Below are 16034 nucleotides of genomic sequence, written 5' to 3'. Positions count from 1 at the left end.
TAAAAAACACCATTTCGAGCGTGGCCGTTGCCAGTACCGCCTGACTGGCCTTCGTGCCGGTGACACGTAAAAGCACCCACTACACTCTCGGAGTGGTTAGCATTAGGTAGGGCATCCAGCTGTGAAAACTCTGCCAAATCAGATTGGAGCCTGGTGTAGCCACCTGGTTCATCAGTCCTCAGTCAAATCGTCTAACCCATGCTAGTATGGAAAGCGGACGTTAAACAATGGTGATGACCAACAGTGATTTGTTTTGAGACATTTTTTTTCTAAAAGAAAATGTATCTTATATGCTGTCAGTTAGGGTAATTATGTCTTAAGAGGAGGTATCTCACAAAATGGGATATAACTGAAGATAAACTTAGCCATTCAATAAATAAAGATTAGTAAACCTGACTTGAAAATGTTAATCTTCTTAAGCGTTTGAAAGGAACTGCCTGTGTATGGTTGTAACCTAAGGAGTGAAACCATGAAGCAGAAAGGGAAAAATAACAACAAAAACAAAAACAGAACATACCCAGGAAAGAGTAGATGTAACTTAAAATACGAGCTGGGTAGACTTTTATAGGCTCTACTTCTTTAGTTGTTTGCACTTCAATACCATAGTCTGAGAGACGTTCTTGGATAAATTCATCTTCAGCTAAAATTACCACTGGAAAAGAAGAAAATTAATTTTAAAAAAATAGATTGAGTACAAAGTTTGATATATATATAAAATGTTTAATTTACACTGTGGAGGCGCAATGGCCCAGTGGTTAAGGCACTGGACTCACGGTCATAAGATCACAGTTTCGATTCCCAGACCGGGCGTTGTGAGTGTTTATTGAGCGAAAACACCTAAAGCTACACGAGGCTCTGGCAGGGGATGGTGGTAAACCTTGCTGTACTCTTTCACCACAACTTTCTCTCTGTTTCTGTTGTGCCTGTAATTCAAAGGGTCAGCCTTGTCACACTGTGTCACGCTGAATATCCCTGAGAACTACGTTAAGGTACACATGTCTGTGGAGTGCTCAGCCACTTGCATGTTAATTTCACAAGCAGGCTGTTCCGTTGATCGGATCAACTGGAACCCTCGACGTCGTAAGCGACGGAGTGCCAACACACACAAATTATGCTTGAATGTTTAATCCTACAGAGTGGAACCCTGGACAAGTATTTTCTACCGTAGTCTCAGATCAACCCATACTCTGTGAATGAAACTGAGTAGATGTAAATTGTGATAACCCATCAGATGACTTGCTTCCATTCTGAAGTGGCAAGTAATCTATCACTGAGTTTACTTCTTTCACCAATTCCTGACTTTGGGTGACTTTAGCAGAATCTGTTCTGTTGCACAATCTGAGCAGTTTCCTAATGCCAACCATTTTATTGAGCATTCCAGGAAGCCTCTTCTTTTTGTGACTACTGAAACCCTTCACTCCTGTGAAGCATAAGCCATTGATGACTTTTCTCCATTATTCTTAACACTGGGCTGTCTTTCCCAAAAGGAAAAGCCTTCCTCTCCCTGGTATTGTTGGTTTGGAATTGTCATCAATGCTTCTATAGTTTTGCATTTTTGTCTCGGTAGGTGTGTTGGTCCTACAGAAACCCATTTTTGCCATTGGGAAGAGGTGTTGCATATTAGTCTGGCCCCTATCCTTTGATTCATCCAGCATGGGAAGCCCTACAAGGAGTTTGTGCTTTGTTGGCATAGCTCTCAGGGGTCATTAAGGTATACAAGCCACCACATTGCAACAAGGACTGGATGTCATAGTAGGGTTTTTGTGGTACAAGCTAGTATTTGTATCATGAATCTGAACCCACAATATACAGAACAAGAAGATAGCAACTCAATCAAATTAATTTTCTATACCTCTACTGTTATTCATTTCCTTATACCCATATAGATAAAGCTCAACAAAAGGGTCATCTTACCTTGAACAACGACATCTGGGCGTGCAGTAGATACTAAACGTCTGTTCAATGGATCTAACTCTCCTGGAGACAGGAATCCCTGGCAAAGTAAGAAATGAAATATTTTAACCTTTTCCTTTAATTGGAAAGGTGAGAATATTTGGGATATATATAACCAAGTATTATTCAATACGATGACATATAAACATATATGTATGTATGTATGTATGTGTGTTTGTGTGTATGTTTGTATGTGAGGCAACATAGCCTAGTGGTTAGGGTGTTGCACTCATGATCATGAGATTGTGGTTTCAATTTCTGGACCAGGTGGTGTGTTGTGTTCTTGAGCAAAATATTTCATGTCATGTTGCTCTGTGAATTAATAATCCAGTACTAATTCAACCGAGCACACACATATACATCACTATATAACCAACCACGAAGTCTCACGTTCAGGCCTATTGTGCAGTAGTGCCTTGAGTGTTTTCTACTATAGCCCCAAGCCAACCAAAGCACTGTGAGTGGATTTCATAGGAGGAAACTGAATGAAACCTGTCATGTGTGTGTGTGTGTGTGTGTGTGTGTGTGTGTATGTGTGTGTACCCTTGTTTTGATATCATGTGATAGTCATAAGTGAGCACCCTCATTACACAAGTGAAGTTTTTATTGAAGGGCATGTGGTCATAGAAAATCCGCCTCAACAAATTCTGTTTGACCCATGCAAGCATAGAAAAACGGTTAAATGATGATGATGATATGATATATCAAATGAACAAAGAAGATCAGACCATTTTAGATGACTAACCTCATAGATGAGTCTCCCTACGACATACAGCGACTGAGACCACAAATGTGGTAATCTTCCAATAGCTTTTCTTTTTTGAGATTTAGGATTCTTAAATTCCGCATCAACCTAAGAAGGAAAAGAAGAAGATGTATACATATCAGTGTTTGTTTAAGAATTTATATACAGCTTGTAGATTTTATAGTTGTTATCCCACCACGCACCTTTCCAAAATTTCAGGCCTTGTGCTTATAATAGAATGGATTAATAATTCTTTAACCCTTTAGTATTCAAACTGGCCATATCTGGCCAAAATATTCTACGTGTTTTATATTCAAACTAGCCAAATCCAGCCTCTCACACCTACCCTACAATATCCTAAAAATAAGCTATTACATTATGAAAACCTCAAAGCTACAGATAATCCGTAATTAATTCATAACAATGTGAACGAATAGCCATAACATTTGACAGAATAATCTGAATGCTGAAGGGCTAAAGGCAGCTAGCTGGTAGAAGCTTTAGCATGCCACACAAAATGCTTAGTGGAAATGCCATCTGTCTTCATGTTCTGAGTTCAAATTCTGCTATGGTCAACTTTGCCTTTCATCCTTTTGGAAATTGATAAAATAAGTACAAATCAAGTGCTGGGGTTGATCTAATTGACTTGCCCCATCCTTTAAAATCTCAGACCTTGTCCCAATAACAAAAAGGATTAGTACAGTTGTCAATTAAGAGAGAAGAAACTGTAAAATGGTTGATCGAGGAAGAGTGGAATGTGAAATCAGGTTTAAGTGTTTGGTCAATTGGTTGATGACATAACTGTACACATCAGGTTAGGTTATCTGTTGGCTTTATAAAAGAATTGAGAATTCACTTGAATATGGCTGTGTGGTTCAAAAGTCTGCCTTGAAACCAGAAGGTTTTGGGTTCAGTCCCACTGTGTTTCACCTTGGGTAAGCGTCTTCCATGAAAACCCCAGGCCAACTAAAGCCTTGTCAGGGAACTTGGAAGATAGAAACTGAAAGAAGCTCATCATGTGTGTGTGTGTGTGTCTGTGTTGGTGTTTGTGTCACTCCTGATATTCGCGTGTTTGCTGCTTGTAAGCAAACAAATGGGCTGCAAACACGTGGTGCCATTTGTTTGCAGTTCAGCATGAAAGCATAACAGAGCCTGAAGCCATGTGATTGCAAAATGAACTCCTCCACTCCACAGCCATGTCTGCATCTGTGTGTATGTATTGACCTGCCTACCACAACAGAATTTCTCATCATCATCATCATCATTTAATGTCTGTTTTCCAGGCTGGCATGGCTTGGCAGGAACTGGTGAGGCTAGGGTCTGCACAAGATCCCATAGTATTTTGGCTTGCTTTCTATGGCTGGATACCCTTCTTAACGCCAATCACTCCACAGAGTGTATTGGGTGCTGGTACCATGTAAAAAGCACTCAATCTTGTGCCATGTAGAAAGGACACAGTACACTCTGTAAAGTAATTGACATTAGGAAGGGTATTATTCTGCTGTAGAAACCATCCCAAAACAGATCATTGGAGTCTGGTGCAGCTCTCTGGCTTGCCAGCTCCTGTCAAACCATCCAACCCAAGCCAATATGTTAAAAAAATGGATGTTAAGTACTGCCTTTGATCATGATGATGGAGTTTACCATTGTGTGGCACCTTGGGGAAGTGTTCTCTACAATAGTTCCAGGTTGACCAAAGCTGTGTGAGTGGATTGAGTATAGGAAACTGAAAAAAGCCCATCATGATGAAAAACAAACTGAAAAAAAAAAAACCTGATGTGCAGAAAATTTAGGTTACCTTTTCATGAGGTACCATGTAAAGCTCTGGAACCAGTGTTAAGCCTTCGTCATTTTTGTGAATGACATCATCCAAAAGAGACCGGTACCTTTCAGTCTGAATATAAATACATAAACAAAAGATTCTTCTATTAAAAGATTAAAAATTTCAAATCAGCAAAGATCAATTCTCTTTTACTCTTCTGCCAAAGTGAACTGAATACAAAATGACCTGTAAAATAGGGAATATGATGCATACACTCATATATCTGTTGTGTGTGTGTGTGTGTGTGTGTGTGTGTGTGCATGCACGTGTGTGTGTGTATGTATGTAAATGTATCCATGTATATGTATGAATATGTGTGTGTGTATATATGTAAGTGTGCATATATGGGCGCAAGTACATTTACATGCACATGTATACAAAACGCACAGAGGTACACAAATTCATGCACACAATTGCACTGTATTAGAAATATTACTTTCAAATAATACTTAAACTACAATGAGATTTCATGAAGAAAGTCATTAGAGTGACCCTGTCTGTATGAAGTTTAATATGTTTGGAGCAGTCCCATGAGAGCCAAAAATTAAATGAAAAATCTGAGCTCACAACAGCCATTATTGCCTGTGTTGCTTGCAAGGTTTTTTAAAAAGAACATAAAAACTAGTGTTTTTCTTCATAATTTTCATATAATATTCCAAAATATAGTCAAACAGATTTTTCAGAAGAAAATGGGGTTGGATAACCAACTGAATGATAGGAAACGTGTAACTCTGAGCACTGGAATTATGTGCCTTGCATTTATAACACACACACACACACACACATATGATGATTGCCTCATTTTAACAGATGACAGACGTCTCACGTTCAGCCTGATTGCTCTCATTCACCTTCATCCTTACATGTGCACAGATATGACTTTCCAGGTCAGCCAATGATTTACATGATATTAAACACAAGTGACGCATTGCTCTTGGATTTGCACAGGATTAATTTCATTAGTTTGTGGCAGCTGTTCTTGATGAAGCTGGAGGTGGCATTTCAGACCACGATTTGTCTTGCATGCCTTATTATTGCAGATCAGACATGTAGTGGAGCATTGGAGGTACTGGCAGCATTGCCACATGATCTGTTTGAGCCCATTGATTTATAAAGTTGCACATACAGACATGTACACAAATATAAGAAGAGAGAGAGAGAGAAAGAGAGAGAGAGAGAAAGAGAGAGAGAGAGTAGGAAAAAGAGAGAAATAGCAGTTTATCATGACACTGGATACTTCAGAGGTTGTGTTCCCAGTAAGTCTAAAGTATCTTCTGTTCTACATTACTCCACTCTTTAGTGGTCAGTACCAAGGAGCTATCTTGTGTCCAGAAGGTGAAAGAAAGATTGATGAGAGAGGATGACTCTTGTTTAATTAATTACAAAAAAAACAACAACCCAAAATACAACACACAACAGAATACAAAGAAAGAGGAAACCATACAGAGTCTTACCTGTTCCATGTTATTAGTGAAAAGTCCATCCAGAACGAAGTAGGTGAAGAACAGAGGCCACTCACACTCAATATGTTCAAACTTCATCAGCTCTCCAGGTTCATAATATAATCTGTTAGGATCCTACAATAAATAACAACAACCCACTTGGATCATAGACAAAAATACCCTCTTCTCTCTGAGTAACATTAATATTAGCACTGATATGAAAAAGCAGTTCTTTCTGAAGTATATTTAAAGAAAATACAAATATAAATGAAAAGTTAAGTTTTTTATAAATGAAGAGTTAAATTTTAACATTTAGTTTTTGCAGCAGAAGATGTATAAGAAAAACTCACCTCAATGGCTGTCTTGTAACCATCGCGGAGAAAGCGAGAACAACCATATCTGCCCTGGTAAAGGAAAATGTTAAAGAAATGATAAAGTGAAGAACAACAGTAAAGGTGGAAAGTGGGTGAGTAGCTATATAGATAGAAGTAGAGAGAGAGAGAGGGGGGGAGAGGGAGAGAGAGAGAGAGAAAGAGGAGGAGAGAGTGAGAGAGAGAGAGAACAGAGACTGGTGGATAGATAGATAGGGACATCCAGTCAGAGAGTGAGATAGAAATAGAGAGAGGAAGAGATAAGAGATCTGTGTTGAGTAAACAGGTGAATGATGTAAAAGGCTTGATGGCATTTCATCTGTCTTTACATTCTGAGTTCAAATTCCGCCAAGGTGGACGTTGCCTTTCATCCTTTCGGATCGATAAAATAAGTACTGGGGTCAAGCACTGGGGTCAGTTTAATTGGTTTGATCCCTCCCCGAAAACTTCTGACCTTGTGCCAAAATTTGAAGCCAATATGAATCAGTGCATCAAACAAAAATACTGTTATTGACTTAACCCTTTAGAGTTCAGATTATTCTATAAAACATAACATGCTTATTGATTCACATTGATTTGAATTAATCATGCATTATCTCATATCTTCAAGATCTTGATCGTCTAATTACTTAATGTAGAATAACATTGTAGGGTAGGTGTGAGAGCCTGGATCTGGTCAGTTTGAACATAAAACAGATTAAATATTTTGGTCAGATATGGCTGGTTTAAATACTAAAGTGTTAACAAGCTTTTATACTAAGGAAGACATAGTTATTTGATAAATGAAGTCAAAGATGAAGTACTGGGATAAACGATTGATTAAAAATCTTTGAAAGCAGTGTTACAGCAGGCCAATAGTTCAATGACTCAAACTTATATATAGAAGGATAAAAGACAATCATAAAAAGAAAATATGTCTTACTTGTAATTTTTCTTGAATATGTTTTTTAGTTTCCAGAATGAGTTCAGGTTTATCACAGGCAAAAGCAGGATAGCTAATCACACTTAATAAACCAGCATCAATTTCCTGCATAGAGACAGAGAATGAAAATGAATAAACTGTTAAACAATACATCAGGAATATATCAATATAGTGGCTCTTCATTAGTTACGATGACAAATGTTTCAGCTGATCCGATCAACAGAACAACCTACTCAGGACATTAGCATGAATGTGGCTGATCATTCCACAAACAAGCATACCCTTAACATAATTCTCAGGAGATTCAGTATGACAAAGAATGTGACAAAGCTGGCCCTTTGAATTACAGGTACAATTCATTTTTGCCACACACACACATGTATATATCTAAACACATTATAATCATATGCAGGTTAAAATCAAATAACTTGAAAACAGAATAGACAAAACAAAATATGTTACCTTTGAATTAGATTCCCGAGGTAACATCGAATGGAATATAGCCTGAAATTAGAGGAAATGATTAAAAGGTGTTATTTCAGATAACGATTCTGCCAGCTCTCCCACCTTAATAATAATAATAACAACAATACTTTCTACTGTAGGCACAAAACCTGAAATTTGGTGGGAGGAGCCTAGTTGATTACACTGACCTCAGTACTCAGCTGGTATTTGTTTCATCGACTCCAAAAGGATGAAAGACAAGGTCAAACTTGGTGAGATTTGAACTCAATACCACTAAGTGTTTTGAAGATCAGTTCATTATGGTTTTATTCAACATTCAAGCAAGGTCGTTGCCAGTGGCGCTGGACTGGCTCCTGTGCAGGTGGCACGTAAAAAACACCATTTTGAGCGTGGCCGTTGCCAGTACCGCCTGACTGGCCTTTGTGCCAGTGGCACGTAAAAGCACCCACTACACTCTTGGCGCAGTTGGCATTAGGAAGGACATCCAGCTGTAGAAACTCTGCCAGATCAGATTGGAGCCTGGTGTAGTCATCTGGTTTCACCAGTCCTCAGTCAAATCGTCCAACCCATGCCAGCATGGAAAGCGGACGTTAAACGATGATGATGATGAATAATAATAGTAAAACTTACCTGACATTGTTGAGCTTCATCAGGCAAAACATGAATCACTGAGTTGGGACCGCCACGTGACCCAAAAAGGTCAAGGCCATCAATAGCTTCTAAAGCAGCCTACAAATAACAAGTAAAATTTCATTACTACTACTACTACTACTACTACTACTACTTAAATGAAAAGCGTTTAATTTTTTTATTTGTTTATTTTGTTTTGGTGTTGGTAATGCAAGAGAATATAATTGTGGTGGAGGTACTGATGATCATCATTATCATAATCATCATAATAAGCTAATGTTAGAGGCAATGATGATGATGATGAGGAGGAGGAGGAGGAGGAGGAGTAGGAGGAGTAGGAGGAGGAGGCGTGTGGTAATGGGTGGTGGGAATGGAAGTGATGATGATAACTGTGGTAGCAGTGATGATGGTGGTGATGCGATGGTGGTAGTGAGAGCTAATGGTGATAGTGGTGATGGTGATGATGGTGGTGGTGAGAGGCGAGGATGATGATGGTTGTGGTGATGGTTGTTCTAGTAGTGGTGGTAGTAGTGATGGAGAATGACGATAGTGATAATGGTGATGATGTTGGTGGGGAGGAGGAGGATGATGAGGATGATTACAAAAGCAATGAAAATGGAGGGAGGGTATAGTAATCTAAGTTGTGATAACAGCAGAGATGATGATGATGATGATGATGATGATCACAATTATAATCATATTAGTAATAGTAATATCAATGGTGATGATGATGATTAAATTCATAATACTGATGATGATGATGACGATGATGAGAATGTTGCTGTTGTTGCTTTTAGTGATTGTTGTTGTTATGATTATAACATAAATTAACAATTACCTTGGCCATCCCAATAGAACTTGAATTGAGTTCTGGCAATCCATGGTTGGTTTTGTCACCTCGTTCCCAAATACCATAGTCCTGAAAGAGAAAGCATTCAACTTTTAAGCAAACATCATCATTTAGCATCTGCTTTCCATGCTGGCATGGGTTAGATGCTTTAACTGAAACTGATAAACTGGAGGGCTACAGCAGGTTCCAATATGGTTTGGTATGGTTTAGATGCCCTTCCTAATGCCAACCACTCCAAGAGTATAATGGGTATTTTCTACATGTCACAAGCATGGGTACCAGTTATGTGACACCGGCATTGGTCATGGTTATGATTTCACCTGGCTTGACAGGTCTTCTCAAGCATGGCACATCACCAAAGGTCCAGTCACTTGTCATTGCCTCCATAAGGCCCAACGATCAAAGGGTGTGCTTTACATGCCACTGGCACAAGTGCCAGTTATGTGACACCAGCATCGGCCATACAAAGAAATATCTTTTCTCTTTTATTTGGTTCAGCCATTAACCTGCAGACATGCTGAGGCACTGCCTTGAAGAATCTTAGTTGACCGAATTGACCCCAGAACATATTTTTTTAAAGCCTGGTACTTATTCAATCAATCTCTTTTGCTGAATCACTAAGTTATGGGAACAGAAGCACACCAACATCAGTTGTCAAGAGGTGGTGAGGGATAAACACAAACACAGACACACACACCCCTCCACACACATATATATGATGGTCTTCTTTCAGTTTGTGTCAACCGAATCTACTCACAAGGCTTTGATCAGCCCAAGGCTACAGTACAAAACACTTTCCGAAGGAGCCACGCAGTGGGATTGAACCTAGAACCATGTGGTTGGAAAGCAAACTTCTCAACACAACAGCCATGCCTATATAAAAAAAATCATATATTTCTTTAAGACATAAGAAATGGTTTCTGATTACGATACAAGACCAGCAATTTTGAAGGAAGCAAATTAGCTGAAACCATCAACCCCATTAACTGATTCCGAATTTTGGCACAAGGCCAGCAATTTCGGGGAAGGTGGTAAGTAGATTACATCAACACCAAAGTTCAACTGGTACTTATTTCATTGACCCCAACAGGATAACAGGCATAGTCAACCTCAACAGAATTTGAACTCAGAACATAAAGATGGATGAAATGTTGCTAAGCATTTTACCCAGTGTGCTAATGATTCTGTCAGCTTGCCGTCTTAATAATAATAATAATAGTAGTGACACTTTCTGTTATAGGCACAAAGCCTGAAATATTGGGAGAGGGGGAGCGGCTAAGTCCATTACATCAACTCCAGAGTTCAACTGGTGCTTATTTTATCAACCCCAAAAGAATGAAAGACAAAGTGGACCTTGGTGGAATTTGAACTCAGAACGGAAAGACAAATGAAACACTGCTAAGCATTTTGCCCAGCATGCTAACAATTCTGCCAGCTTGCTGTCTTATCAACCCCAGGAACTGACAGGTGCTATATTTTATTGGTGATGGTATTGTTTCTGTAAACTTGTATAAGAATCATTGTAGAATATGAAAATTTACCAATCAAGACCCAAAACAAAAAGACACAAAGGGAGTGGTTCAGTTTATAAAAAAAAATCCTTTTATACTTACTGGGATACGGTAAGCAGCTTGAATGTAAAATACCAGATTCTGTATAAAAGCAACTTCGTCCAATGAAAATATAATTTTTAAACCTAATGAAATAATAATAAAATAACACTATAAAAAATATATAAAAATAATGTACTGAATAAATATGAGACAATAACATTTAACAGAATCACTTTGAGCCAATGTGAAAGAGAGAAAGAGAGAGACTCTACACTGTGGCACAATCTGTTGGAAATAAAAATAGCAGCAACATCTCCCTCTCAAATCATACTCTACAGTCTTAAGGGGGAAAAAGGAGGGACACAAAGGATGGTGTATTCTTAAATATACTATGCCTAAAGAAAAAAACAAGATGGTCATGGCAGGTGATTGGACAGGTGGATGGATGGATGGACAGATAAATGGATGGATAGATAAATGGATGGATAGACAGACAGGTGGCTGTCTGGCTGGCTGGATGGACAGACACCTACCATCTACTCCACAATGATAATCCACATTTGCAATCCAACAACTTACCCACAATATATATAAATGGATGGATGAATGAATGGATAGATGGATGGACGGACAGATGGACAGATGGATGGACAGATACATGGATGGATGAAAAGTCAGATAGATGGATGGATAGATATATGGTATCAACTAGATTAATACTGGGAAATAACAGCCTCAGCTTCCATCATGATTTATAGACAACTCTGGAACCTGGCACATGTGTTCCTCATTGTGTCCTGGGGAAGATCTTCAAATACCTCCTTGAACACAATCACCAGCTTGGCTTTAGTGTTGCAGGCAGAGCAGTTGGTATCTTTTTCAATTGCACCCCAAATATAGCAATCTATGGTATTACAATCAGAGGAATTAGGAGGCCAACAATTAGGGCTGGTGTAGTCATAAAAATTCTCCAACAACCATTTCTGATTCTTTCTGGAGGTATGGCAAGGAGCTGAATCTTGCTGCCACACATACGGCCTTCTAGCAGCAACCCTCTCCAGCCAGGTTTTGACCAGTCTCCAGCAGTTTCACATAATGATCAGAATCGATCTTAAGACCCTGTTCATTGATGTGGGGAGGCATGATATTACCCTCACTGGAAACACATCCAAAGACCATCCTCGTTTTGGGGGAATTTGGTTTCCATAATATCCATGTAACACCTTACAGCCTTTATAGGGTTCATAGAGCATTCAGCAGCAATCATGATGTTGGCATTTTGACACCTGGCTTAAATCATCATGGTACACGTAACTCTTTTCCAATATTCAGAAGGCTTCTAGCATTCTATGTCAGCTAATTTTTTTCCCAATTACAACTTCAACCTTTATACTCTCCAATGCTATTAACTATTCACCAATAATACATTAAACTGTTCCTTAAACAAGGAGACCAAAAATCATCAAATTTAGCCTGAACATCCTCCGTCCTACTTATAGTGAAAAATAAATTAACAAGCAACACATACCTGAGGCTGTCATTTCAGACAACATAAGTACATACAGTGATGTGGCATCTATTTGCAAATGACCCCACTCAAGATCGCCTTCAACAGGTTGACATGTCTCAGAGTCATATTTTGCATGAAGTGAATCCACTGCGCTTTGTGTCACTTTGAACTTCTCCAGTTTATGCACTTGCATTGTCATGGCTCGTAAAATTCCCCGCATCAGCTTCACAACAGACTGTGAATTTAATGAGAGTAGCAATATTAAAAACAAGGATAAAGAAAAATGTAAGATTTTTACATAGAATTAATCCATAAATATTTGGGTTCTTTTCTTTAGCACATTAACTGCCACATCCAACTCATACCTACAATTCATTCATTGCTTTAGTTTTTAACCTCAACTCAAACTGATAAAGCTGGTGTCCACAGAAACCCTATATCCACACAAACACACAGAAATTGCACATTAGCATAAGCAGGACAACAAATTAGCATAAACAATGCTACATTGGGAATGCACCTTCACTGATACGAGATTGAGGCAATGAAAGAACGTCTATATGGTTGACCTGCTAGAAATAGTAACCAATTTCTCTCTCTTTCTCCATCTCTCTCTCAGATTATACCCTGCTGTCTTAGAAAAGGACATATTGCATATTGTGCATTATGCCTGAGTAAAAGGAGGAATGGCTGCAGTTGGAGTACCTTTGAACATAGTTCTGCTAGATGGGGTTAGCCTGGGCTAAACAATAAATTATTAAATTCAACTTACGATGAAAGTAAACAAACAAAGTTTGCTTTAGAAGTGTTGAGATGTAATGAAAGGAAGAGAAATAAATTTTTTAAATTCTCAAATGCATGATAATGGTAACAAATAGCCGGATCAGGATAAATTATCCATACATTGCAGAAAAATACGTTACTGGCCAGTCATGAGACTCAAACTCACATCCCTGTGATTACTCGTCAAGTGCTTTACCATTAAGCTAAACTGCCCAGTCACAGATTTTTCTGCAATTTTAGAACTTATAAATTTAGCTTCATAAGACGCTAACGTTAAATTCAACTTACGATGAATGTAAAACAAAGTTTGTTTTAGAAGTGTTGAGATTAATTTTGTAACTAAGCTACAGATCAATTTCTTATTTATTCCAAATATTCAAACCCCACCACCACCACCACCACTACTACCATGTGATTTGAAGTTTGCTTCCCAGCCTCATGGTTCCAGGTTCAGCCCCACAGCGTGACACCTTGGGCAAATGTCTTCTATTATAGCGTCAGGCTGACCAAAGTCTTACAAGTGGATTTGGTAGATGGAAACTGTAAGAAGCCTGTCATATGCATATATATTTATGTTTGTTTTTGGGCCTGTGTTTGTCCCCCACCACTGCTTGACAACCAGTGTTGGTTTGTCTATATCCCCATAACTTAGTAGTTTGGCAAAAGAGACTGATAGAATAAGTACAAGGTTTAAAAACTACTACTATTACTAAAAAATTCAAAGTCACCTACTTGCTCTAACTCGTATGCTTTCGATCGATCTTCGTCAAAATCTGCCGTTTTCCGATAGGCCAGAGCCAATCCCCATACTGCCATGACACTGTAGACATTGTCACGCACCCAAGCATGTCGGTCTTTAGTGGTAGTTATCAGTCCACTTGCTACATTCTGAAAGTTTACAAGAATAATATGTTAGATTTTGTAAAACATAAAACAAATTTCAAAGAAATAAAACATGGAGAAAGACAAATAAAACGAAATGCCTGTGTTTGTGAGGTTCAGTGGGTTGTCTATTAACTGAAAGGGTTGAAAAGGGTGACATCCTACATTGCACTAAATAAGGTCCACATTGCTCTATGAATTAACTTTATTCCTCTACTTGTTTCAGTCATTTGTCTGGGACCATACTGGAGCACTGCCTTGAAGGGTTTTAGTCAAACAAATTGACCCCAGGACTTATTTCTTAGGCCTAGCACTTATTTTATCGGTCTCTTTTGCCGGACCACTAAGTTACAGGGACGTAAATACACCAACATCAAGTGGTGATAGGGGGACAATTAACTGATGCTGGTCAATTTGTTTGTTTGTAGATCAAAAGTTTTCTCCATTTTCTGCTTATTTAAATCTGATTCCTGATAAACTCTTGTTTATTCTGTTATTACCTGTACCCTATGAGCATAGTGTGCTTGCATACCCATGCCCAGGGTTAACATAGGTAAAAGATACCAGTAGTAAGAACGGATATTCTTATCCCTTAGTTGGTTATTCCAACTGCTAACTCTGCTTACCACACACACACACACACACACACACACATATATATATGGTCTGATCAATAAATATCCGGACTGCTACCATAGTAACGAAGCTAAAGCATGCAGAGTGAAGCTGTTTGACACAGATTGACCTTGAGCTCTGCTGTGCATGTGCACTAAGTTTTAACATTCTAGCTCACTTCCACTGTTTACTGCAGTGCTTAGCAGAGTTCAAGGTCAATTTGTGCCAAGAAGCTTCACTCTCTGTTATTTAGCTTCGTTACTATAGCAACAGTTCAGATACTTATTGATCAGACTACATATGAGTTTGTCCCCACACAACCACTTGACAACTGGTGTTGGTGTGTTGTTTACGTCCCCCATAACTTAGCAGTTCAGTAAAAGAGACTGATAAAGTAAGTATCAGACTTTAGAAAAGACAAAAATAAGTACTGGGGTTGAAACATTTGACTAGGCCAAAGTCAAATGACTGAAACAAGTATAAAATACAAAGTACCCACCAAGCTAGTTCAAGACTCAAGCCCATAACCTTATGATTGTGAGCCCAGCATACTTACCACAGAGCTACATGCTTTTACAGTAAAAGAAAAAATGTGGTGAGTAAACATAGAAGAAAATAGAAGCATACATTTGGATGTTATTCTAGTTGTTGCAGTCAAGCTGAAAAAAAAATACCACATCAGTGTATAGCTGCAGAGATATTGTTACACTGTAAATGGACTGGCTCCAACAATTCATACCCAAATATATGAATTTGTGGTTAAAAAGGAAAAAGAGAAAGAATACAAAATGAAAGCTTCAGAAAAAATCATGACAGTTTACAAAACTGAGGAAGGGGAAAAGCAGTGAATGAATCTTAGAGGTCAAATAATGTTTTCTAAGTTGATTAAATTTAAACGACAGGACGGTAATAGGAACTGATTGAAAAAAAACTGTGGCATTGCGTCATATTGCAGAAACATCTAATCCAAATTATCATGGAAAAAGAAATCACTGAAAATGATTTTGAGGTAAGAATGCAAAGCTCATTCTCAGCTTTATTTTTAAGCTTTTACTGGTTTCGATCATTAGACTGCGACCATGTTAGAGCACTGCTTTGGAGGATTTTTAGTCAAATGAATCAACCCCAGTATTTATTATTTTCTTTTAATTAAGCTTTGTACTTATTCTATCGATATCTTTTGCGGAACTGCTAGGTAATGGGAATGTAAACATACCAATATTGGTTATCAAGCAGTAGTGGGACAGGCGCACACACATATTGTAGGAGCACTCCGTTGGTTACGACGATGCAGGTCCCAGCTGATACGATCAATGGAACAGCTTGCTCGTGAAATTAACGTGCAAGTGGCTGAGCACTCCACAGACACGTGTACCCCTAACGTAGTTCTCGGGGATATTCAGCGTGACACAATGTGAGACAAGGCTGGCCCTTTGAAATACAGGTACTACTCATTTTTGCCAGCTGACTGGACTGGAGCAATGTGAAATA

The 16034-nt window shown here is 38.6% G+C and overlaps 1 protein-coding gene across 7 annotated transcripts in view; it reads right to left on the bottom strand.

Annotated features, from left to right (window-relative positions):
- Positions 1-16034, bottom strand: part of LOC106873376 (probable phosphorylase b kinase regulatory subunit alpha) — a 106059-nt gene that overhangs the window by 84076 nt on the left and 5949 nt on the right. For all 7 annotated transcript variants that reach the window (XM_052969281.1, XM_052969282.1, XM_014920707.2 and 4 more), the window contains exons 2-14: positions 13779-13934; positions 12282-12498; positions 10814-10896; positions 9189-9269; positions 8351-8449; positions 7718-7759; positions 7256-7360; positions 6313-6366; positions 5975-6097; positions 4497-4592; positions 2699-2806; positions 1915-1993; positions 518-652 (exon numbers count right to left, since the gene is read on the bottom strand). In XM_052969281.1, the coding sequence (XP_052825241.1) occupies positions 518-652; positions 1915-1993; positions 2699-2806; positions 4497-4592; positions 5975-6097; positions 6313-6366; positions 7256-7360; positions 7718-7759; positions 8351-8449; positions 9189-9269; positions 10814-10896; positions 12282-12498; positions 13779-13934 (1378 nt within the window). The remainder of the gene's footprint in view (positions 1-517; positions 653-1914; positions 1994-2698; positions 2807-4496; positions 4593-5974; positions 6098-6312; positions 6367-7255; positions 7361-7717; positions 7760-8350; positions 8450-9188; positions 9270-10813; positions 10897-12281; positions 12499-13778; positions 13935-16034) is intronic.

This window comes from Octopus bimaculoides, chromosome 7 (genome assembly GCF_001194135.2).
Source record: "Octopus bimaculoides isolate UCB-OBI-ISO-001 chromosome 7, ASM119413v2, whole genome shotgun sequence".
NCBI lineage: Eukaryota > Metazoa > Mollusca > Cephalopoda > Octopoda > Octopodidae > Octopus > Octopus bimaculoides.
This window is presented reverse-complemented; position numbering and strand designations above follow the sequence as displayed.